The 25,253-nt window shown below is 53.2% G+C and overlaps 1 protein-coding gene across 2 annotated transcripts in view; it reads left to right on the top strand.

Moving 5' to 3' along the window:
* The window catches only part of TFCP2L1 (transcription factor CP2 like 1), a 58,514-nt gene that overhangs the window by 26,391 nt on the left and 6,870 nt on the right, over positions 1 to 25,253 (top strand). For both annotated transcript variants that reach the window (XM_058715544.1, XM_058715543.1), the window contains 11 exons: positions 6,090 to 6,166; positions 6,699 to 6,804; positions 7,491 to 7,597; positions 8,838 to 8,990; positions 12,152 to 12,262; positions 14,712 to 14,803; positions 16,982 to 17,030; positions 17,118 to 17,211; positions 19,948 to 20,038; positions 21,020 to 21,123; positions 23,508 to 23,650. In XM_058715544.1, coding sequence (XP_058571527.1) covers positions 6,090 to 6,166; positions 6,699 to 6,804; positions 7,491 to 7,597; positions 8,838 to 8,990; positions 12,152 to 12,262; positions 14,712 to 14,803; positions 16,982 to 17,030; positions 17,118 to 17,211; positions 19,948 to 20,038; positions 21,020 to 21,123; positions 23,508 to 23,650 — 1,127 coding nt within the window. The remainder of the gene's footprint in view (positions 1 to 6,089; positions 6,167 to 6,698; positions 6,805 to 7,490; positions 7,598 to 8,837; positions 8,991 to 12,151; positions 12,263 to 14,711; positions 14,804 to 16,981; positions 17,031 to 17,117; positions 17,212 to 19,947; positions 20,039 to 21,019; positions 21,124 to 23,507; positions 23,651 to 25,253) is intronic.

The following is a 25,253-nucleotide window of genomic DNA, read 5'->3' as shown; positions in this document are numbered from 1 at the left end:
TAGAGTGCTCATTTTAAGTGCTGTGTGCACTTCCATTCTAAGTCAAATAATAGAATCAACGTATCTCTTTTCGTGGTGCTGGATAGATAGGTTGTTGACAGTTTCTCCCCGTAATGAGCGATGCCACAGTGAGCAAGTTTTGTCTGTCTCCTGATGTACATGAAGAGCTTCTTTAGGATATGCTTTTAGAATTGGATTTGCCTGACTGAAGGGTTTGTACATCTTTAATGAAACCTTGTTGCCAGACCCTTCTCCAAAATGGTTGTATCAGTGTAATGCTTCCATCAGCAATGCCCAAGAGTACGCATTCTCTACCTTGTAATCGGCACTTGATATCGTCCGACTGTAATTTTTGCCCCTCCGATGGATGGAAGATGGTATCTTACCTTACTTTGCATCACCCTGCACACTTGTAGAGACCAGCATCTTTTCATGTGCATGTTGATCATTTTCTCTTGCCGGAGAGTGATCATTATGACCCAGTTTTCCAGGTCAATTCCCACTTGTAGAGACCGTGTAATTATTAACAGCACCCTTGGCGTTTTCAAAAGTGTCTGGGTATAAATGTTATCATGGTTTTCCTATATAATATAAAGGGCATCATTTTTCCTTTGTGTATTTGTGTCTACTTTAAAAAAGATCCTTTCCTACCTCATGGTCATAAAATAATCTCATGTTTTTCTAGAAACGTTAGGTTTTGCTCTTATTTTGGTTTTCATTAACTTAGAATTATTATATACGGTATGAGGTAGCCATGTATTTTTTCCATATGCATAACCACACTCTTAAAAAGTCTGTGTCTTTTCTCACTGTCATAGATCACGTTTCCAAGTGTCTACAAGTCTATTTCTGGCTTTTTTATTCTTTTAGTCTGTTTGTTTCCATGCCAAATTACATGATTTTAGTGATTATAACCTTATATCTTCAGAGTATTTTATTTTATTATTATTTTTTATTTTATTTTTTAAAAATTTTATTTATTAATTTTTTTTTAACGTTTATTCATTTTTGAGAGACAGCGTGAGCAGGGGAGGGACAGAGAGAGAGACACAGAATCCGAAGCAGGCTCCAGGCTCTGAGCTGTCAGCACAGAGCCCGATGCGGGGCTCAAATCCACAAACCATGAGATTGTGACCTGAGCCAAAGTTGGATGCCTTGGATGCCCAACTGACTGAGCCACCCAGGCACCCCTTTTTTTTTTTTTTTTTTTTTTTTAGAGAGAGCGAGCACGAGTGGGGGAGAGGGGCAGAGGGAGAGAGAGAGGATCTTAAGCATGCTCTGCACTCAGAGCAGAGTCTGACACGGGGCTCAATCCCACGACCCGGGGATCATGACCTGAGCTGAAATGGAGTCGGGTGCTCAATCGACTGAGCCACTCAGGTGCCCCCGGAGTTATTTTAAATGGAGCGGTATTTTAAATGGAGTGTTTCAGGGAGACTAGTTTGTCATGAGGAAACAAATATCAGACCTCATACAACAGTGTGGTCACATGTCCATTAGACTTTGAAGGTGCATCTTGGTTTAGCAGGTGTATAGGATATTAGGGATTTGAGCCTTAAAGGAAGGGGAGGGTTTAGGTGTGTGGGAGAAGGTCATACAATAAGATGAATATAAAGACATTCAGGAGGAAACATAAAGTGGACTCCTTGAATGTTAGAACCAGAAGGGACCTTTGAAGCCACTAGAGACTGTATGCGGTAGTTTGGCTAAGTGATCAGTCTTTGGAGTCTGATAAGCCCAGGTTTGATCTTCACCAAGATTCTTAACATCTCTGGATCTTAATTTTAATTTCCTCATCTATAAAATGGGAGCAGTGATGGGTTTTCCTCATAGGACCGTTGGGGGGACCAAATCCAATAATGCATGTGACAGGCTTGGCCATGTCCTGGCATGTAGCCGTACAGAAACTGAATGATAGTTACTTATTATCCTATTTCCTTGATTCTAGGGCCAACTTCTCTTTCTTTTGCCACATTTTACAATTTTGGAATTAGAACAGGCTTTTACCTTCATTTCCTGTAGTGCTTGTTTTTCTTCCCAGGTTGTTTAGAATGTGGGAAACAGAATATTTTATAGACCAGGAATTGGGGCCAACATGCTGTATGCAGAATCCACCCTCCAAGTTGATTTGGTCATCCTAGGAATCCTCTCTCTTGTTGATCCTAGAGAGAAGAAGGAAGGGGGAAAAAACCCCATCTTAACTTGGGATGGGGATATATACCGTGACATGCTGTAGCAAACTGGTACCTCCCAGGAAAGAGAGAATCATGTAGAACTATAGATGTCCCCCACCCAGTGAATGACACCCACCGGGTAGGATGCGGTAGGATCTGGAAACATTTAGTGTCTGCTCCTGGCTGTGCCAATTGTGCCCAAGTCAGGGAACCTATGCCCCCTCCTCTCAGTGGGGCCCATGACCCCAAGCTGCCCGAGTCACAGGCTGTCTGACCTGTGCTGAGATTCAGGTGAGTGAACACCTGAGCAGATGCTGCCACCACGGGAGCACCCAGTGACTGGGAGCTGCCAGTTACTGTCCCCCGAGGCACGCCTCTCCCCTCCTGCCAGCTTGCCTCAGTTTTGCTTGGGATCGCTTTCTCATTCATTCATCCCCTCCGCTCTAGAAATCCTGTGCACTCTTCAAAGTCCATCTTGAATGTCATCTCCTAGTCCAAACCTTTTGTCACCCTTCCCCCCCACCGTCACACCCTCATTCTCTGTGAGTATTGCTCAACTTTGGATCTCTGTTGTCTCTTAAGGAGATTTTCCAAATTCTGCCTTATATGACTACTTTTCCTACGCGGTGTGATGTAGCCTGGAAGACTGCTAACCTTCGAGGGCAAGAGTGTGTCTTAGTTTTGCAAACCCTGTATGTAGTTCTGGCACAGAACAGCATCGCAAAGAGTATGAAATGACATATAAGCACACACTTGCGGAATATCTACTGTGTGTCAAACAATATAGTAACCAGCGGAACAGATGTGCCCTAATGGAGCCTGCTTCCTTCCCTTGGCTCTTACTCATGCCCTGAAATGATGCTGGCCAAGCAGAGAGGTGCCCCTGTGCTCAGGTCAGTTCAGCTTTCATGACCTCGCTGATTGGTGTGTGAGACCACGGACAGTGGCCTTCTGATGGCGCTGTGTGAGAGCTGGGCTTGGGGAGGTCGGTCTGGCCCCAGCGTTGGCGTCTAGGCAGGCATGGGAGAGAGGTGCCCCGGAGTGTGTGTATATGCAGGAGGAAGGGATAAGGACGGGAGATTGGAGAGGCGGTTGGGGAAGCACGTGGGTCAGACCTCGCAGCAGGTGGAAGAGGCTGTAGCCCCAGACCCAGGGCCCCACTTACTAGCTCTGAGCCCAGATTTCGCTGCCCCTTCTGTTCAGGCTCAAAACGGCCCTGCATGGGGCAGGAGGGGAGCCTCGGTTTGCTTGAGCTGGGGCTGTCCTGCAGAGCCTGGGGTCAGTGCTAATTGGGCCCTGGGGCACCTGTAAACCCATAGTGATGACCGCTTGGGCCTCAGGCCTCGTGCCAGAGCTGGCTATGTTTTCCGCTTTCCCTCGGAGAAGGTGGAGGACGCTGGAAAAACCAGTTAGGGTGTGTGAGGCTCCATTTTATGTTGCTGTTAAGGGAGTGTTGGCTCCAGAGCCCGGAAACGTATATTAAAAATCTGGCTCTTTCAGAAAGCTAGAAGCATTGGGTACGTCAGCAAGTGGCATCTCCCGGACTGGTAAGTGGGCAGGACAAGAGTTTGGGGCTTGTGCCTCCCCCCTCTGATGCGAAGGGCACATCGTCCTGAGTGGTAACTGGGGCTTAGTGCATCACTGTGCCCCTTGGTCCCGTCCCAGAGGCTGGTAAAATACCAAGTGGGCATTTCTGTGCTTGGCCGGCCTCGTTTCCAGGCCTGGTGGGAGCCGTGGGAAGGAGCTCTGTGGCACACAGCCCTGTGTCTGTCCTGCTCACTTCCGAGTCCCTGCGATTCACATGGTGTCGGGCAGTACTTGTTGTAGGCGAATATTTGGAAGCAATGATTTAATCTCATGTTCTTCGCCCATTCTGTTGTTCGTTGCAGGGAGGATGAACAACTTTGTGGCTGCTTTAACAAATTACTACAAACATGTTGGCTTAAAACAAAACAACAGAAGTTTATTCTCCCAGAGTTCTGGTGGCTGGAGGTGGGAAATCTGATGGGGCCGTGCTCCTTCCAGGGGCTTTAGGGGACAAGCCAGTCTTTGCACCTTCTGGCTGCTGGGGGCTCCAGGTGTTCCTAGGTTTCCAGTCTCTACTGCCTCTGCTGTCACATTGTCTCCTCTCTGTCTCCCCCATGTGTCTCTTATAAGGACACTTGTAATTAGATTTAGGGACCTCCGGATAATCTAGGAGTATCTCCTCATCTCAGTATCCTTAATTTAATTGCATCTGCAAAGACTCTTTTTCCAAATACAACATAACATTCACAGGTTGTGGAGATGAGGGTATGGACAGGCCATTGCTGGGAGGTGGCAGCGTTCAACCCACCCCCGGGGCTCTTAGGGTTTTTCAAATCATGGCCGTTTTAGCTATTTTAAAGCTGCTAGCTGCTGGGTTTGTGCTGTTTGCAGTCAAATTTCGTGTGTGTGTGTGTGTGTGTGTGTGTGTGTGTGTGTGTGTATAAAGAGAGGGAGAGAGGGAGAGGTGGGTAGATTAGATATAGGTAGATTTCCATTTTCCCCAGTTTTAGTTTCCGAAAGTCCTTCCCTATTGAGTGTTAGCTAAGTATGATTTATGTTCACATAAAACCTTAAGAAACTGGGGGCTCCTGGGTGGCTCCGTCAGTTGAGTGAGCGCCTAACTCTTGATTTCGGCTCAGGTCATGATCTTGCGGTTGTGGGATTGAGCCTCTCTGTTCTGAGCGTGGAGCCTGCTTAAGATTCTCTCCCTCTCTCCCCATTCGTATTCTCTCTAAAAAAAGTAAAATAAAAACCAACCTTAAGAAATTTACTGTTTAGTCCAGTGGTAACTTCTTTTGATATTTGCTGTGAGGTGAATACCTATAAAACCCAGAGAAATCCGAGTCAGGTCTGTAGTTTGGTGAATTGCATGTGCCGTGGTCAGTTTCCTGGTTTTGCTAATGAACCGTATTTACCTGGATGCCACCACTGGGGAAAATGGGGGACAGGCACTCAGGATCCTTCTGTTCTACATTTGTAACTTCTTGTGGGTCTATCCTTATCTTAAAAAAAAGAATCAAACCGCCAATCGGATTTACCAATTCCAATCATCAAATCATTTATTCTCTGTTAATTTGTAAAACATCCTTTATTAGTTGTGAAATATATTAGGGTGTTTTAGAGTTGTGGTTATGCTTACTTACTTTGGGAAAAATTGACATCATTTGATATATGGTCTTCCTGTCAACGAATATGGCATGTCCTATTTATTCAGACTGTATATTATTTCCTAATAAAACGTGCATATTTTCCTTCAGGTTATTCATAGATGCGATTCATAGATTCAAGTTCTCTCTGTTACTGTGGATGAGTCTTTTCTCCATGTATGTTCTTTAACCAGCTTGTGCTGGTTGGAATCCCCACACCCTTTAAATACATGAAATTCTTTTAACTTGGGAAAATGCTTTTCATTCTGCAATTAAAGACAATGTTTAACAGGCTTTTACTCGTTCCTTTAACCTGCTCTCGGGAACGGTATGGTCAGTTATTTACTGTAATGTGGATTTGGGTGAGTGGCTATGTTCTCCATCCAAGTGAATTGGGGGGGGGGGGCGTCCTTTATGAAGAAATGTTGTTACGTTCCGTACATTTAATGTTAACTCCATTTTGTTGAATTCTGTTTCTTTGAAAATTGTGGAAGTGCTGTGTCTTGGGATACACATGGTGTGCTACTTGGGGTGCCCTAGGTGCAACCAGGCTGAGTGGACAAGCTGGGGTGTGCAGTCCAGAGAGTCCATCTAAGTTGGCCACGGACTGACGCCTCTGCTTTGTCGCCTGGGGCCATAAGGCCTGGGTGGCCACTCAGGAGGTCAAGAAGGCCTCTATCTGGGTGAACCCCAGATTCGAAAGCACTCAGAAATGGAAAATGTATTGTTAACCCCCCTCTAGGTCAGTCTTATGAAATCAGGCTGCTGGAGAATCGGAAGCTGGGAGACTTTCAAGATCTGAACACGAAATATGTCAAGGCAAGGCTGTGGGGCCGCCCTCCCTCCCCAGGGGTTGGTTGGGGTCTGGGAACCTGGGCTTGCCGAGGATGGGGCTCAGGAGTGGCTGGGAGGTTTGGGGAAAGCTCCAGAGTGGGAATGGGTTCCTGTTCCATGGAGCGTGTTGTCTCAGGGGCCAGGGGCAAGCCGGTGGCACTGAGGACCAGAGGGGCCTGGGCTGATCGAACGGGCTCTGGGTTGGGCAGACTCAGGTTGGAGCCAGGCTTTGCCACTTACTCAACTTCCCTGAGCTGTCGTTAGCTCATCTGCACAAAAAGGTATATATGCACGTGAAGCACTTAGTAATCCTGGAAAAAAGGGTCGCCATCATTTTCACTGTGTTATTGGGGTTCTGAGCGGGGAGAAGCACGCAGAGCTTGCGAGCAGGGAAGGGAGGCTCCAGCAGGAGGGTCCTTGGTCTTGAAGGGTAGGAGGTTTGCCCTGGTAGGTGCTTCCTCTTGGGTCCTTGTTGGCCTCACACCTGGCTGTCCCCTCCCGGCCTCCCCTCCTCCAGAGCATTATCCGAGTGGTTTTCCACGACCGCCGGCTGCAGTACACGGAGCACCAGCAGCTGGAAGGATGGCGGTGGAGCAGGCCCGGGGACCGGATCCTGGACATCGGTGAGTCCCTTGGGCTAGGAGGGGCCCAAGGCACTCCAGGCACATTGGGGTTCTTCCTGGATGCTATCGGACTCATGCCTGTGGGGGACACTTCAGTGCGCTATTGCCTTGGGCAGAATGCTGTGGGAGCTGGCACAGGTGACCGTGTCCTCAGGCCTGCCCTCGGGGACTTCCCCTTTCAGTGGCATGAGAAGGCCTGTAGTCGGGGATTGCCCGGAGGCTTTGCAGAGGGTCCTGCCTTAAAGGATTGTGATCTGTGATGGAGGGAAGCTTGGGTATCACGGAGACGGGCAGCAGAAACTGAATTTTGGAGTCTTAGGCACGGATCCCGGGGTCTTTTATCTATAACCCTGGCAGCCATTTGGGTTTTGGAATTTAGAACTTAGAATGACACCAGGGTGCGTAGACCCCCAAGCTGCACGGAATGCCTCCAACAGGCAATCAAGCACACTGATACTTCTGCAGCAGAATAGAATGACTGGTCACACGAAATGGGACAAAGACTAAATAGCTTCGTGGCACTTCAAGTCGGGCTTTCTGCCAAATGGGTCACACAAAACGTACTTTTCAGAACTTTTGGCATTTCAAATGGTGGTTAAGGCATTTGGACCTGTAATGAGAGTCCTTCCCTAAATACTTGGGAGTGGCTGACACTTGCACTTTTGTGTATGTGTATGTGTGTGCAGATATTCCACTGTCTGTTGGTATCTTGGACCCCAGGGCCAGCCCGACCCAGCTGAACGCTGTCGAGTTTCTGTGGGAGCCTTCGAAGAGGGCCTCTGCATTCATTCAGGTAGGTGGGGGAGCGGTTGTCCTCTGGGGAAGCCAGGAGTCTCGGGGCCCACGTGTAGTTCCTCAGAACAGTCCATCTGCAGGGCCCTGCTGGGCTCCTGTTCTCTTTTGCAGGGACATACCCCGAAGGGGAGGGAGTGCAGGAGTGTTGCCCATGCACAGAGCTAGCTGGTCCCTGGGGCTGGAAAAGGACTTGGCATGTTGTAGAATCCTGGGTGGAGTTTGCTTATCAATATATAAGCTTGCTACAAAATAAGCATGTCTTGGCATACAGAATATGAAATAAGATTTTTTTCCATGATAGTTTCTAAGATTAAATTATTTAGTGGTCAGGCACCTGGTATGCATTCAGGGGCATGGCAGGGCCGCTGTGCTTCTGGGCTGGCACAGGCTGTCTCATTCACTATATGTCCCTTTCTGAGCCTCTTTGTTTTTCCACCTGTCTTATAAATCGGACAATGAGCATAAAGTCATTACTGCAGTACCTGGTCCATAGTAATTGCTCAGTAAAAGTTATGACTTTTGTTTTAAAACATAATTACAATATTCTTTATTTAATTTATTTTTTTAAAGTTTATTTATTTGGAGAGAGAGAGAGAGTGTGCATGCATGCAGCAGAGGGGCAGAGAGAGGGAGAGAGGGGGCTCAATCCCATGAACCATGAGATCATGACCTGAGCCGAAACCCAGTTGGTTGCTTAACTGACTGAGCCACCCAGGCACCCCTCTTACTGTATTTTAAAGTCATTATTACAATAGTGTTGTATTGCCACAGTAATACATTATTATAGTATTATAGTGTTAAAATAATAAATATACATTGAGTGTGGTAGGTACTTAGCAGAAACACAGAGATGGTTCCAGCCCCCTGGTCATGCTTCTGGCCTGGCCCCAGGAACCTGGACACCAGGGCCACTGGGGGCTTAGCTATGGTCCCACCTGCTCTGCAGTCTGTGGGGTCTGCCTGGGGAGAGAAGTGAGGGTGGGGCTACTGGGGTCCGTGGGCCTGAGCAATGGCAAGGACTTCGCTGGTCAGGCAGGGCCCCCAAGGTCAAGGGACAAAGGTGGGAGGGCGTGTCCTTTATAAAGCGGGACGGAGGGCCATTGGCCTGGGGAGAGCGGGGAGGCTGACACAGATCTGCACCTGACTAGGCAGGATGGAAACCTTCATTTGGCCAGGGGCACTTGCGGAGCCCAGGGCCGGTCCCTCTTCTTGCTTCTTGCCCATGTTTCCCCTTCCAGGTACACTGTATCAGCACAGAATTCACCCCGAGGAAGCACGGGGGTGAGAAGGGGGTGCCTTTCCGAGTACAGATTGACACATTTAAGCAGAACGACAATGGGGAATACACAGAGCACTTGCACTCCGCCAGCTGCCAGATCAAGGTGTTCAAGGTAGGACATCCTTGCCACGTTCCGCCTGGGGTCACATGTGCCCACGGGTCCCTGCCTGCGCTGGACAGTGACGCCAGCACGTTGACCTGTGCAGTCGCCCTGGAGGCCCAGCAGGGGGCTCGGCGTCCCTGTAGCCCGGGGCTCCCGCCTGGATTCCTGAAGAGCCCGAGCAGTATGTCTTGGGGTGATGGGCCTGGCCGCTGTGGGGTCCTTCTGCGTGTGGCACCTTCCGTCTCCCGTCACCACAGATGGCCGTGCCCAGCTCTACTTTGTAAGAATGTCTGGACTTGAACGTTTTTAGGTTTTTGTTTTCCTCCCATGCACTTTGTAGCTGGCCACAGATTCCGTAGTTCGATTCTCCTTAAACTCAAGCCAGGAGGCCCCTTGCAGGAATCCTGGCCACAGATGTTCTTACCGAGGGCCCGAGGCCATGTCGCTGTCTGCAGTGGCCTCCTGTCAGAGAAAGAAATGTTTTTGGAGGTACCTCCTCCCTTGTCCTTCCTTGCTCACCCCCTGCAGTTGCCCGTTACTACTTTTCATCTCGGTCTGGACCGATACTTCCCAACGATGATTCGTGGCCAGTGACGCAGCTGAAGGTCCTGCGTGGCCTGGGGAGATGCAGGGTCATGACGGAGCCTGTGGCACCCCCAGGGGCGAGGGCGGGCGGGCTGTATGGATTGGGACACCTTGGTCAGTTAGCATTGCCGTGGTAGCACCCTTCGCAACCCTGCTTCAGGATCGGGACTCCTTGAAATCAAACCCACTCTATCGGTTGCCTATTGCTGCTGTAACAAATTACCATACGTTTAGGGGCTTAAAGCCACACACATTCACGATCTCCCAGTGCTGGAGGCCTGAAGTCTGAAAGGGTCTCCCTGGGCTCAATTCCTTTCCGGAGGCTCCAAGGGAGGAGAATCCCTTTCCGTACCTTTTCCAGCTTCTAGAGGACTCTGCCTTCCTCGGCCTGTGACTTGTCCACCTGTCTTCAGAGCGAGCGAGAGTGGCCGGGCCCTTCTCGCCACACCTCTCCAACCTCCTCTCCTCCCTTCCTTGCCCACTTCTGCGGCCCCGTGGTTACATCGGACCCCCCGGGATGATGCAGGATAACCTTCCTGTTTGCACACACTGCTAGCTCTGTTAACTCCACATGCAGCCTTACCCCTTTTGCCGCATAAGGTGACAGCCTGTCGGCTCCTGGGGATCAGGACGTGGCCGTCCGTCTCTGGAGAACACGCTTCTGCTGACCTTGTCCACTGGTGCACCGGGTGCCGCGGCCTCTGGTCTTATTGCCTGCTCTAGGATCTCACAGTTCTGGGTCCAGTGGACAGCTCCACAGCTGTGCTGCTGGAGGTCTTTGCCTGTCCCCAGTCATCCCTCCGTCCTTGTCATATACAGACCACATTTGTGGTCCTTCTAGCCGTACTTGTCCTCAGGTCCTGTGGCATCCAGTGGAGTTCCTAGGGATCAGAGGCTGTGCTGGGCAGCAGGAGAGAAGGGACAGTGTCTGCCCCCCTGGAGCACCTAGGCCTCCCCACGCCCCCTACCAGCTCCCCTTTCTACACCTTGAGGCAGAAGCTCAGTAGCGAGGGCTCTGCCCACCACACTCCTGGACCATACACCGGCTATTATTGAGGAATTGGTCTGGAAACTTCTTTGAATGACTCAAGAAAGGTCTTGGCATCTCCTGCAGGGGTGTAGGGGCCCCTGTCCCCTGAAACTGGCTTCTCGGAATGCCTGAGGAGGTGTGGCCACCCCATGCATCCAGCCCCATCACAGAAGCAGTTCAAGCAGGTGTGCGCAAGCACCGGACGGAGCCTTGCCAACCTGTCCGTCATTCTTCCACCCCTACTCACCCCCATCACTGGGAAGCCTCCTGCTTGTTGGAGCCATGCCCTGAGGCTCTGGGTACATCAGGGCCTCTGAAGAGACAGGCAGGACCCCTCTCTGACCAGCTACCTCCCCCAGGCCTCACTGGGCCGAGTGCTAGCCCCACACGCAGGCTCGCCCCATGTCTACTGAATGGAGAATCCCTCCTGTTAGGGACAGGGAGGCAGACGAAGCGGGGTATGGGTCCCGCAGACCTGGCTCTTTCTCTGAACACCGGATCTGTCGTTCCTGTCCCCAGGTGACCGACTCCCTGCAAACCCATTTCCATCTAACATGGGTATCACATCCCCCCCTGAGGGCTGTTTCCTAAAATGCCCTTGAGCTGGGAGCCAAAAGCTGTAGCCTGAGGAAGGTGCATAGAGAGTCTGTGAAGGTGCCATTGAGCTTGGGAGCCGGCGGATTTCGCTTCACGCCAGGCACAGTCCACTGTGTATGCAGTGAGACTGCTCTGTTCTGGGGCTCCTTGGAGTCTTGATGTCTGAAGCCACCAAGCAGGCTGTGAATGTCCAGAGCACCCCCGCGGGCAGGGCCGCTGTGGCCGGCCTGGTGGTGGTACACACCCGGGCGCGCTCTCTTGGATTCTTCACCTGGTCGACACTTAGTTCTGCTTCAGTTTTTTTTTTTTTTTTTTTTTTTAAGACCCCGAACAGCTAAACAGGTTCCTCTTCATTTTAGACAAGTGACTTGAACCTCAGTTTCCTTACCTGTAAATGAAAGAACTGATGGAACTTGTGAGGCCTGGGCCCCTCTGTAAGTCGCTCACAGGTGCTTGGCGCCCAGGCGAGGCTCTGTCAGGATGGGGTTGTCACCCTGTGTGGGTGGGGCGTGGGAGTGGGGAGCTGCAGCATAGTCCCAGGAGCTGGGGGTCAGGAGGCCTTCACGAGTGTCCAGGGGCTCCTAGCCTGCAGGTGCGGACCACACTTCCCGCACTGGTAACCCAGGGAGTGCAGTGGGATCTGTCGTGGCTCCCAAGGGTTTGTCCACGGGCCAGTGGCATTGACCTTCCCCGTGAGCAGCCAAGTGGCAGGACCCTGGCAGGCTGTGAGTTCCCTTGGGTGGGGAAGTGCAAGGGCTCCAGGAAGAGGACTGCATGCTTGCTGCCTGGGAGGCGAGGGAGACGCTCTCCTGTGCAGAGATCCTGCCTGGGCTTCTGGGCCCCGGGTGAGGTGGGGCGTGTGCAGGCCTTGGGGACTGTCGCTCAGCCCTGGGTCTTTCTCTGACAGCTCCCCCTGCCCACTTTGGGCTAATTGGACCTCTGTGCTCTGCACTTGCAGCCAAAGGGAGCTGACCGGAAACAGAAGACCGACCGGGAAAAGATGGAGAAGAGAACTGCCCAAGAGAAGGAGAAGTATCAGCCGTCCTACGAGACCACCATTCTCACAGAGGTGAGCTGGCCGGGTGCCCGGTGTGGGGCCCAGGCCTTTCTGCCGGGAGCAGGACGATGGCACTGTTGGTCTATATTCTCGGGAAATCGCCCACCTTGAGGGAATGCTTCTTTTGAAAGTGCCCATTAGATTGTGGTAGGTTCCCGGGTCCAGAGCTGTGTTCATGTGATAAGGCCGGGTGGCCAGAAATAGCTTCCAGCTCTGGGCTGCCATTTGTACTTTCCAGAATCGGGTTATTATTATTTTTTTAATCGGTAAAGGCCCTAAATCCAAAAGGTAGAAGAGAGTGTATGTACCTCAGAAAATACCTCTCCCAAAGGTGCCCTAGCCTCGAGCTTTCCCCAAGGGCAGCTGGTGTCTCTGGGTCCAACTGTGTCTGGCCCAGCTTTCTCTGCAAAGGAAGCCAGCTCACACACATTTGCTCCACACCTGCTTGTTTTGCACCAACAGCACACACAGGCATGCTGTTCTGTAACTGTATTTAATAGCCTATGGGAATCTGTTCCCCATCTGTTCACAAAGAGCATTCTAGTACTTTATCCAGTGGCGTGGCCTCCGTTGTGTAGCTGGATGGCCTACTGGAGGACATCGGGTTCTTTCCAGGCTCTGGCTATTTGAGACAGGGAGCATTGGATGACCCCGTGCACGTGAGGTTCTGCATGTGGTAGAAAGACCCGCGGGCTTCCTTTCTCAGCGGGCTTGCTGCTTGGTGGTTTGGTCAGGTGTTGGAACGGGTTTCCTCCTAACCCTGACACCGACAGCAATCTGCTGCAGCCATTCTCTGTCCAGGGTACGTCTGAGACCCTTGCCGTCACAGGCTCTCCTTCCTCCTGTCACAGGTCACCGCTGGTGCCACCTCTTCCTGGGTGGGCTCTGTTGTTTGTTTAAACAGCTGTTCCCCACTGTGTTCTGTAATCAGTACAGCCAGTGGGTGTCTGTTCACTGAATAACTTGAAAGGCCCTCCACACACGCATGAGGCCCAGCGCCGGCCATGGTGGGGTTAAGGCGATGTCAAGGATGAGGACTGGCTACGGACCATCTAAGAGAACAGTGGCCGGTCCTGGTCCTGGTCCTGGCTGATGGGGTGTGTGTGTGAGCAAGTGTATTCAGCCATAGGCAGAAGGCTGTCTGCAACAAGGTAGTCTGGAAGCTAATTTTGCGGCACAGGTCAATACCTACTGGTGTTTCATCCAACTTGGGATATAGTGGCCAGTGAGCCCTGGGACAGGAAGAGCCTGCCTTACTCTCGGCAGCAAAGCAGTGCAAGGCCCTGCATTTAGGAATTAGGGCTCAGACCGGTGGGTTCTCCCCAGGCCTCAATCCCTTCCCCTGTGGGTGATGCCATCCGGGGTTGGCCTCCATGCTCCCACTGCCCTGCATCTACAGACACCTCTTCCTTCCTGGCTGAGCCTCAACCTCTCTGCTCTAGGCTATCTCCTGACTTCCCCAGGGGAGGAGAGGTCCGGGGGTGCTTCAGAAACCCCCCCAAGCCCTTGTCAGAGCGGTGTGGTTGGTCAAAACCCCCACCTGGCCTGTGACCTTGTGAGGTGACAGTTTGTCGGCTTTCCTCCTTGGCTCCCGGATTTAGCACCAACAAATTCCAACCCACGCTCACCACAGAGTTAAATATTTGCCAACCTGTGGTTCGGGGGCTGATAGTAAATCTTCAGGAACGCTTCAAATTGGCCCTCTCCAAAGAGGTGTCCTCACCGGGAAGGGAAAAAGTGAATACTGGGTCTGCTGGCTGCCCCAACAGGCAAAACCTGTATGTCTGTGCTTTCTCTGGGCGATTCTCACATACGTTCATTTTTGGCTTCTGCACAAGAAGTTCCTCGGAGGCCAAGGATCACATCTTCCGTGTGGCTTGTCTCCCTGAGCTCCTAGCAGGACACCTGACCCACACTAAGCACACACAGAATGATGGTGAAGGGGGGCTGCCCCCGGAGATTGAGCAAGTGCCTCCTGCTCTCCAGGGCCCGTCGGCTGATTCTGGTTTCAAATAGTGCACGTTTTAGTTCTGAGCTTTACTGATGATTTTTGTTTGGGAGTTACCTGGGTCCAGTGCTCCCTGTTGCGTGCATTCACCCACATTTGTCTGTGCCTGGGAAACCTGCCTCTGGGCAGCTGGCTCTCTCCTTGTGGACCCAGGTGATGGGTGATGTTTCTTGCCCTCGCTGGTGTGGCTGCTGGGAAGCTCAGAGAGACACATGCCACACCTTGCTTGCTCTAGGTATGACTGAATGGCAGGTGTCTTCTCTGCCGTACTTGGTTTCTTCTGTGTGGCCCAAGTAACCCATGCTTTGCTGGCTCACATGGGCCCCGGGAGAATGTGGGCCAGGTGTTGAGGGCTCGGTGGTTGCATGCACCGGCCTCGATGGCTGCTGCTGCCCGAGTTCCCCCTGAGTACGATGGCCCCCGAGTCACCGCTGCCCTGTGCTCTTTCTGCAGTGCTCCCCGTGGCCCGACATGGCCTATCAGGTGAACAGCGCCCCGTCTCCCAGCTACAATGGCTCTCCAAACAGCTTTGGCCTCGGCGAAGGGTACGTCTGCTGTTTTCTCCCTCTAAGAGTCCATGGAGTGATCGTGGGTATAGGCTACTTTCTGGATCTTCTTCTCTGCGTTTTCCCTCCTTTAGTACCTTGGCATTGATTTGGGTTTCGGGGAGGTGTTTGTAATATTTGCACAGCTTTCTGTGCATGGGCATGTGTCTGTAAACACCCATCTGTGGAGCAACAGCCCACAACCCGCCTGCCCGCGCCTTCCCCCGGTAAAAGGTTGGTCTGCAGGGGCCCTCCAGGGCAGAATGGCCCCCTAGACAGATGGGGCCTTGGGAGGCAGCTGTTTGGGTGGCTGCAGTGGCCGCGAGGGGCCTTCTTGGTTCTCTCTGTGATCCTTGTGCACGTTCTTTGGGTAGCAGGGTCAGCCCAGGGTGATCCTGGCCCCGGGTTTCAGGGCTTGTAACCCAGAAGTGGCCTCGTTACTGGTCACCCAGCTCTGCAAATGCACAGGCCACACTGACACTAAGGTGACGGTAGTGCAGGTAGTGCAGGTGACCGGCGGGCGTCGGTCCGGCCTTTCCCAGGGTTTGTGGCACAGGAAGGGCCCACGGCGCCCTGTGATGGCTGTGCACATCTTGATCCTGTTCCTGGGGGCAGGGGGAGATGTGGGCGTGGAACCTGGGATGTCTCAAAGCTTGTGCTTGTCACATAAGAGTGTCTATGAACTTGATTTCACAAGGTGAGGGGGGTTGGGGGGGCATAGAAAAGACGTCATGTTCAGAATCAGGTGGACCGAGTGTTAAATCCCACCTTTTGGGGGGTCAGTTCCTTAACTTCCCTCAGCCTTGCTCTCCCCACTACCAAGGGAGTCAGGATTCCATGCAGGGTCAGGGGAACGTGTGTAAGGTGCCCCGGGCCTCAAAGGCACGTGACAAAGCATAGCTGTTTTTACCGATGACTGGTCTGAGGGTCATCCCTACAAGGGCCTTTTCTTCATTGTTACTGTGATAAGGTACACACAAATTGAAACTTTTTATGATTAAAAATTTTTTTAATGCTTATTTTTGAGATTGAGAGAGAGAGAGAGAGACTGCGCGCGCGTGCCTGCAAATGGGGGAGGGGCAGAGAGAGGGAGACACAGAATTCGAAGCAGGCTCTAGGGTCTAAGCTGTTAGTACAGAGCCCGACGCGGGGCTTGAACTCGCGAACCACAAGATCATAACCTGAGCCGAAGATGGATGCTTAACCAACTGAGCCACCCAGGCACCCCTGGGAGGGTCATCTCTCTCTCTCTCTCTCTCTTCCTCTCCCCCTCTCTCTCCCCCTTTCTCTCTCTGCTCCTCCCCTGCTTGTGCTCTCTCTCAAACTAAATACACTTTAAAAAAATAAAGTGTATGTTTCTCTCAACTTAAAAATCCAGATTTTTAGGGGTGCCTGGGTGGCTCAGTCAGTTAAGTGTCCGGCTTCGGCTCAGGTCATGATCTTGCGGTCTGTGAGTTAGAGCCCCTCGTTGGGCTCTGTGCTGACAGCTCAGAGCCTGGAGCCTGTTTCAGATTCTGTGTCTCCCTCTGTCTCTGGCCCTCCCCCGTTCATGCTCTATCTTCTTCTGTCTCAAAAATAAATAAACATTGAAAAAAAAATTAAAAAAAAAAATCCAGATATTTAGGTCTGTGCCTTCTCTGTAGCAAGCCCTTGAAGGGAGGTCGGTGTGCCTCCAGTGATGAGACTGTTTTTCTCATGGACGGATGTCCCAGGGTGGCTGTCATTCACTGTAGGACGCCTCCCTGGGGAGCCCCCAGCCCTCTCCTGTCTCCGCAGAGAGAAGCGTTTAGCTGCCGCTGTCCAGGCACTAAGTCACTGTGCAGAGTCGTGTCTGGGGCTTTTAGGGCAGGTGCCCTTCCCTGGGGCTGAGGCTGGGGTGGAAATGGTGTGGGAGAGAATCGGATGCAAACAGACCCTGAGCTTGGGGTGGAGGGGTTATCGCTGGCCCGGCTGTGTTGCCAGCCAGAACATTGTGTCTACCCTGAACGGTTGGTCAGGGATTTTGAGGGGCTGTGTAGGTGGTTATTGCCTATACTCTCTGACCTGGGAAATTCTGGACGCCCTGCTGCATTTGCAGCCAACACCATACCTGAGGGGAGGTGAGAGCCCTGGCCCGGGGACCTTCCTGTGTCCCGGAAGGTATCCTCATGCCTTATGACCTGTTCTCTTCCTTTGCAGGAACAGCTCTCCGACCCACCCAGTGGAGACCCTGCCTTTGGGCAATGACGTAAGTGTCTGCAGCCAGGCTCTCTGGCCGCGTGTCCCTGGGTAGACCCTGCCTGGTCATTTCAAGGCCCCTTCTCTCTGTCTGCAGCACCTGCTTCCATCGGCCTCGATCCAGGATGCCCAGCAGTGGCTGCACCGAAACAGATTCTCACAGTTTTGCCGGCTCTTTGCCAGCTTCTCGGGTGAGAGCATCTCTGTGTTTCTTTCTTTCTTTCTTTCTTTCTTTCTTTCTTTCTTTCTTTCTTTCTTTCTTTCTTTCTTTCTTTCTTTCTTTCTTTCTTTCTTTCTTTCTTTCTCTTTCCTTTCTTTCCTTTCTTTCTTTCTTTCTTTCTTTCTTTCTTTCTTTCTTTCTTTCTTTCTTTCTTTCTTTCTTTCCTTTCTTTATTATTATTATTTTTTTTTGCCCTTAATGTTTATTCATTTTTGAAAGAGAGAGCATGAGCGGGAAAGGGGCAGAGAGAGGGAGACACAGAATCCGAAGCAGGCTCCAGTCTCCGAGCTGTCAGCGCAGAGCCCAACGTGGGGCTCGAACTCATGAACTGCGAGATCATGACTTGCGCCGAAGTCAGATGCTCAACCGACTGAGCCACCCAGGCGCCGCTATTTATTTTTTATTTTTAAAAATTTATTTATTAAAATTTTTTTAAAACGTTTATTTATTTTTGAGAGAGGCAGAGACAGAGTGCGAGCAGGGTAGGGGCAGAGAGAGAGAAGGAGGCACAGAATCTGAAGCAGGCTCCAGGCTCTGAGCTGTCAGCACAGAGCCCGACGTGGGGCTTGAACCCATGAACCATGAGATCATGACCTGAGCCGAAGTCAGATGCTTAACCGAGCCACCTAGGTGCCCCTGTGTTGTTTTTAAGACCCACGTCTTAGATCTTAGAAACACTTAACAAAGCTAGTTACCTTCCAGGACTCTCCCGCTGTGCCTGCAGGTCTGTGGTTTTGTCCTGGGGACCCAGCATAGCATTGGTCACTCACTCACATTTGCCGATCCTGGGCCAAGTGCTAAATTAGGACATCCTGCCCCTAGAAGTTTCCAGTCGAGGGTGGCTGTTAGAGCGGACCATGTGGGTCCCATGGGGTGGGCTCTGGTCTACCTGGGAAGGGCCCCCTTGGCCAGGCAAACGAGGCCGCTGCATACTCAGCAAGCCTTCCTGGTAATGCTGCTTGTCGGTCACACGGTCTCCAGAGCCACGACCTGTGAGATGGTGGTGAAGCCACAGGTGAGAAGGGGAATCTGGTCCTTCCTTCTCTAAATGGTTGTTGAAGCCCTTGCTGACAGGGCTGTTAGAGACCCAGAGCCAGGGCTGTGGGGTATAAGGGTAGACTGAGCAGTGAACATTGCCACCAAGCCGAGTCAGTCCAGAGTGACGGGGAGGAGAGTTTTGGCCAGAACTAGAGGAGCGACCCCCAAGGGCATCTGTGACAGTGGAAGGAGCACCGCACGTGGTCATCTTTCAGCCCAGCTTCTGTTAAGACCTTCCTCTGTGCTGGGGGGCAGGTATGAGGACGGTGGGACAGGGACGTTATCCTCGGGGGTCCTTGCAGCTTCGAGTCAGTGCAGCTGTGTGAACCAGGCGTCTCAGCGCAGTGTGACCCTTCTGTGATGGGCAGGCTGTGAGGAGGGACGTGGCCCCGGCCGGGGAGGAGCGAGGAGGGCTGCCATCTTAAGGTGGGGTGCTCTGCACAGGTCTTCCTGAGAAGTGCCCTTGAGCAGAGGCTGGGCCAAGGGAGGGAAGTGAGCCAAGTGGGGAGGGGGACAGTGAAATTTCCAAGTGGGGCGAAAGTGCAGAGGCCACAAGGTGGATGCCTGACTGGTGTGACCACAGAGCAGAGCACCCAGGTGACTGGGGCCAAGGGAACCGGGGAAGGAGGTGAGGTCAGAGAGGTACTGAGGGGCCTGGTAGAAGAGTGGAGGGAGTTTGGCTTTTACTCCGTGTCAGGGAGCCATTGTGCCTACAGAAATACACCTGAAACTGTATCTTAACTGTGGCAGGAAAAGGAGAATATGGATATTGTCACTCCTGGCCATGTGGCTGTTGGCCGGTTTTCAGCAGAAGGCTTGTAGCATACTTGTTCCTCGGAGAGTCCACATGGGCACAAGCCTGTAGAGGACTCCTTGAGCTTTGAGGAAGAGACTGTATCTGCAGACGAGGATGTTCATAGACCTTATTCATAATCGCTCCCAACTGGGAGCACGCCCAGTGCCTATCGGCAGAAGGGACACGTGAGTGTGGTGTATGCACCCAACCAATAATGTCTAAGAAAGTGCATGAATGATGTATAACCACAAACAGCATGAACGAGCCCTTAAATAGAGCTTGGAGGGAGGAGCAGACATAGGAAAGCACAGCCGATTCAGTTCCACTTATGTAAGTTTCGAAGACGCACGCAAAACTCCTGCCTGTGAGAAATCAGGACAGCAGTTCCCCATTGGCAGGGAGGGGGGCTGGCTGGCACGAGGGGCCTGTGGGGGGTGGGAGCATTCTGCCTCTTGATCTGTGTGCCGGGAGCCCGGGTGCCTTCAGAGCGGCCGCCTCTGGCGAGCCATGTACTTTTGTGTTCAGGCAAGTACATGTGCGACCGGTGTCCCGTACTGGGTGCCATGTCCATATGTTACGTGCCAGTGAACGGTGTGGAGGGAGTGGCAAGCAGGCACAGGTTGTGAGGACCTCTCAGCTCTCATAGACGCCCGATTGTTCTGCCGAGTTTTGAGAACACTACTCCTCTCTTGTGCGGTGGTTTTCTGATGTTTATCTTTTTGCTGTTTCTTTCTCCCTGGAATGTCTGATGCTCCCTGAGGATGAGGCAGACTCTTCCCTGTCCCCCTGCCCACAGTGTAGCATCTGCAGGTGCCCAGGGAGGGGACCTTTTCTGTGTGTCCCACTAACGAGTGGCCTCATTTACCTACCTAGGTGCTGACTTGCTTAAGATGTCTCGAGACGATTTGGTCCAGATCTGTGGCCCTGCCGATGGGATCCGGCTCTTTAATGCCATCAAAGGCCGGTGGGTGCCAGTGTCCAGCTGGATACAGGGGGTGGCAGGAGGCCCCATCCCGGTGGGCTGGCTGGTAGGGACAGGGCTCCTCAGGGGGCAGGTGCAGAAGGAGGCCCTATGGGGGGTGGGGCGGGGCTGGGCCGGCCGGTCGCTGCTCATCTTGCCCGGAGGCCCCTTTCTCTCTCTCTCTCTCTCTCTCTCTCTCTCTCTCTCTCTCTCTCTCTCTCTCTCTCTCTCTCTCTGCAGGAGCCTTGGCTCTGGATGTCAGCCTCTGCTGGGTGCCCAGCAGCTTGCATGGTCCTGGGTTTCCAGCTGCCTCCTCCCAGAGGGAGGCCTGGATTGGCTACTCAGCCTCATGCCGCAGCGCCCGGTTCTCTGGGCAGACTGGAGGGTGGGGCTGGGCCTGAGGGAGCCACCTGCTGCGGCGGAAGTGTTCTGGGCCTCACCGCTCAGTACGGCAGCCCCGGCCTCGTGTGGCCGTGGAGTGCCTGGTTTCAGGCTAATGCAACTGAGCATGTGACTTTTAAATTTCATTTAACTTTCACACGTGAACAGCCCAGTTTTAGAGGGAGGGAGAGAGCCGCGGTGTGAATCTCAGATCTGATCTGCCTCTTACGGGTTTTACAACGGGGTTAAAGCCTTCATCCCTGTGAGCCTCAGTTTCCTCCTCTGTAAAATGAGGTTCCAGTTCGCTGGGTGTGTGAGGATGGAAGGCGGTGGGCATGTTGAGTTCTGGAAAGCCGGAGAAGGTGTTTGCGCTTGTTACCACCCTGAAAAACGCCTTGTGTCTTGAGCCTCGTGTTCTGGGCAGAGTGCCCTCATGGCCTGTTGTGGGACCTCCTGCCTGCAGGCGAGCCCGCGTGCAGCCGTAGAGGCCCAGCACAAGTATGGGCCCCTGCATGCTGGAACGTTCCGGAACAACAGAGCCTGGTCCTCCTCCCCCCTCCCCCCTCCCCCATCCCTGCTATTTATTTCCTCTGCTCCTGCCAGGAATGTGAGGCCGAAGATGACCATTTACGTCTGTCAGGAGCTGGAGCAGAACCGAGCGCCCCTGCAGCAGAAGCGGGATGGCGGTGGGGACAGCAGTCTGTGTGGTGAGTTGTGGGCACACCTCCCCAACCCAGGGCCGATTATAGGGGTTGGCAGAGTAACAGGAAGATGTGGCAGCAGCCTGAGTCCTCTTGCAGAGAACGTTGCCACTGAACCCATCTCAACTCCGGCTTCGTGCAAGACGAGTTTTTGTTAAACTTCCTCCTGGGATCGAAATGTTTTAAGGTGGAGGTCATCCCGCAGAACATGTGGTCCAGCTTACTTCCTTCCTACCTGGGGAACAGGCCCAGGGAGGGGGTGTGTTCCCCCAGAGCCACTTAGGGAGTGGGGCCTTCTGGCTCCCAGGCTGGTGACAGGTGACACTCAGTGGCCATATTCCCGCAGTGTGGCCTCCTGTGGGATCCTGTGGATCCCCCAGCTGGATAAGTCTTTCCCATGTGGTTTGGTGGCCGCACGAGGGCTGAGGAGCACCTCAGGGGCACGTGGCTCTTTCCGGTTGGCAGTCTAGTCTGGAGGCAGTTTGGTGAGAGGACACGGCTGAGATCAGGCCCAGTGCCGGCCGTGTGGCCTGTTGGCCGTGTGGCCTCGGGCAGGGTACCAGGGCCTGTGCCGCAGCTTCCACATGTGTGAAATAGAGACAGCAACCCAACCCCCAAGGCGTGCGGTTTCAGCGAGACGATGCAGGGAAGGGGAAGCGCTTTGCTTCTGGGCGCTTGCCAGTGTCAGTAGAGTCTGTGCTCTGTGTGTGTCTGCAGGGAGCGAGGGAGCACCCCGTGTGCCTCTGCGGGTCCCTCCAGATCGCTCTGGCCCTGTCCAAAGGGCTCCGTGTGCTCACTTACTTGCTTCTAGTAGGAACTGTTGGGAACGTTGTCTCACTGTGGGGGACCCTGAGGCACAGAGTGGATAACTGCCCCAAAACGACAGCGTCGTACAAGGCAGAGCCAGAACCCAAACAGTTGGACCCCAGGAACTGGCTTCTGAGCCCTGGGTCTGGCGCCTGTATGCTTCTGGAGGATGTCTGGGTCCTCCCCCTGCTTTGCAACTGTCAGCCTGTGAAGGACGGATTTCAGCTCGTGGAGCTGACCGTGCACGTGCCCTGAGACTCTGGGATGTGTAGAGATCGTTCGCGGCCTTGCTTCTCGTGTGGCTGAGTTGGGATTTGAACCTGGGATTGCCTACTCTAGAGCCTCGTGCTTCCCCAGGCTGCCCCCACCAGACCCCGGATGAGAGGTGGCTTGGGAGGCGTTCAGGGGAGTGTCCCACTGACCCTGTCAGCCGCTCCAAGCACTCCTGGTGGGCACCACACTCAGCTGGGGGCAGGCAAGGCCAGTGACAAAAGGTTACAGCACAGGGTGCTGGCCTGCGAGCCGTCTGGGTGTTTGTGGCCAGCCTGATTTGTTGGCAGAGTGAACTCAGAAAAAGTGGAACAGGCTAACCTAAACACAGGTAGGTTAGAAGTGTTATAAAAAGGACTCCCATGAGAGAGGCTGGCATTTGGAGCTGGTGTCTGCACGGGAAGGGGCAGCACACAGCGGCCACCTCTGCAGAGTTGGACGGCCGGTCAGCCTGTCTGACATCCTGGGACGGCGAATCTGTTGCCCGGCTGGCACCCCTTCAGGGGGAGCCGATGTGTGTGCGTTTGCACGTGCATGCACACACGCTTTTGAAAGAATGGGGTCTCTGTTGCTCGGTTGAGGTAGGAGTTTGGGAATCTCTAATTCAATCTGGTTGTGCACCCCTCCCCCCACCCCTGAGCGTGTATGTCCACCGCCGGGAGCCCAGAGTTGGCTCCCGCCTGGCTGGTTTGGGTTTCGAATAAGGAAGCGTTTCCAGCCTCGGGGTCACTGCTGTCTTCCAGCGGGCTGGTGACACTCCCAGCGCCCCCCTTCCCTTTGTGGTCGCAGTGCTGGAGCCGAGTAGTATTTGTGCTGCGGGGAAGGGCAAGGACGAGACTCGCCTGCTGTCAAGTGGCAGTTATCCTTAAATCCCGCTCTTTGCTCCCCCAAAGCCATCCAATGGCCCCTCTGTGCAACGGAAAGGAAGGAAAGGGGACACAGGATTTCTCCTCTCTCCTGCGAGGGTGCACGTCTGGCCGCATGTCAGAATCACTGGAAGCTTGTTAAAATACAGCGTTGTGCCAGCTGTTCTCGCTCTAGCTCCCAACCCTAAATGGGTGTCACTGGGTGTGGGACGGACGCAGGAATTCTACATTCTGTGGAAGATCCCCCCAGGAGAGACGGGTACGGGAATGAGGACCCATAGCCTCGCTGCGGTTCCCCTGTCACTGGGCCGTGCAGGGGCTTTGTGCCCGTTCCAGCCAGGTCCTGGCGAATCAGTCTGGGCATGGGCATCCTTACAACCCAGTGACTGATGGGGGGTGGGCACAGGGGTGGGCTCCTTAGAAAGCAGGGTGTCCCTCACCCTGCAGTGTACCACGCCATCTTCCTGGAGGAGCTGACCACCTTGGAGCTGGTTGAGAAGATTGCCAACCTGTACAGCATCTCCCCCCAGCACATCCACCGAGTCTATCGGCAGGGCCCCACCGGCATCCACGTGGTGGTCAGCAACGAGGTGAGCGCTGCCCAGCCCCGACTTGCGGCCCGGGTCTTGGGGCTGCGGGGAGGCACCCCCTGGGGCTTGGGGATGACTTCCATCCAGAGATGGCCGCTAAGTCTCATCGGCGTGCCACATGCCCTTGACTGCACCCGGAGCGCGGAGCGCAGGGGGAGAGAGTTCTGTGGCTCTAAATAGTTCTCTAGTATCCACTCCAGGCCCCATCCTCAGCCAGGCGCCATGCAGGAGCCACGGCACAGACTGCACCCCTGCCCTCAGGGTGCTTACGGTCGGGGCTGGAAGAAGTTGGGAGGAGGGTGGGCGGCGGGTCCCAGGGGGCTGGGTGATGGGGAGGATGCAGGTCGTGTGAGAGAACAGAGCCCTCCTGTGTGAATGGTGGAGGCGCCGCAGCCTTCCCGGGTCTGTCCTTGGCCGCACAGACCTGTACACGGCCCAAGCGGCCGCTGGCAGAGGGCACACGGTGATCTGATCGCACTCACGGCTAAGGAGGGGGTTATTAATTAAACTGGTTTGCCGGGATGTTTAGGCATTCCTGCACACGGCAGAACAGAGCTTTCAGGCCTGTTCTATCCCGGTCCCTCCTTGATAATAACAGTAAGGAGTGTCGGTATTTATCCACTGCTTACTGTTCTAAGTGCCCGAGTAGTGATTTGTTTAATCCCAACAGCTTCCTGTGAAGTGGGTAAAATTATCCCATTTCATAAATGGGAAACTGGAGGCACAGAGAGGCTGAGTAATTGCCCCAGGTCTCACAGCTGGTAAGGGGATGGGAACCCTGGTGTCTGGCTGTAGAGCCCAGCTCGTAGACAGCAGGCTGTGCCACCTCCCCTGAAATGAGGCCTTTATAAACACAGTTGGGCTAATGGGGGCAGGGGCAGCCCCCTGAGCCCCCTGTGAGAACTCTGAAAGCATCTGGAGAGGACTGTAGGTGACATGGCACCCGAATGGTGGCTGGGAGTGCAGAGCAGATGTGGGCTTCGGGATTGGATGTGTGTCCCCACCTGGACCTTACTCCCAGGAGCGGAGTGACCTGGGGCAAATTTACGTAACCTCTGTGAGCCTCAGTTTACACATCTGTAAAATGGGGATAAGTATACCCACCAAGGAGGTTGGAGTAAGGATAAAATGAGAAAATAGCATCAGGCACCAGGAGACCCCAGATAGGGGTGGTGAGAGCCCCCCATTTCATGGCAGTTTGGTCCTGGAGGTTGGCAAGGGGGCAGCGATTGCCTTCCTTTTGAACTCAAAAGGAATTCACAATTAGTATAAGTCAGGAAGTATAAATCGGGGCGCCTGGGTGGCTCAGTCGGTTAAGCGATTTTAATGTTTACAAACATTAAAAAAAATTTAAAAAATGTAAACCAGCTGAAGGCAAATGTGAAGGGTCCTTATCTTCCCCACTCTTTTCCTAGAAGAGTTTATGTTAGATTTGAAGGGATTCTGCCAGACGACGTTTTGTGCGAGCGTCCGTCATGTGCCCGAGCGTTGTGTAGGTTGTGTAGGTGTGGGTTTTAAAAACACATGACAAAGATAGATGGACGCCTGGCTGGCTCAGTGGAGCACGCAGCTCTTGATCTCGGGGTTGTGAGTTCAAGTCCCA

Source organism: Neofelis nebulosa, chromosome 2, assembly GCF_028018385.1.
Source record: "Neofelis nebulosa isolate mNeoNeb1 chromosome 2, mNeoNeb1.pri, whole genome shotgun sequence".
In the NCBI taxonomy this organism is placed as follows: Eukaryota; Metazoa; Chordata; class Mammalia; order Carnivora; family Felidae; genus Neofelis; species Neofelis nebulosa.
The sequence above is the reverse complement of the archived record's forward strand: the minus strand, read 5'-3'. Positions and strand labels throughout refer to the sequence as shown.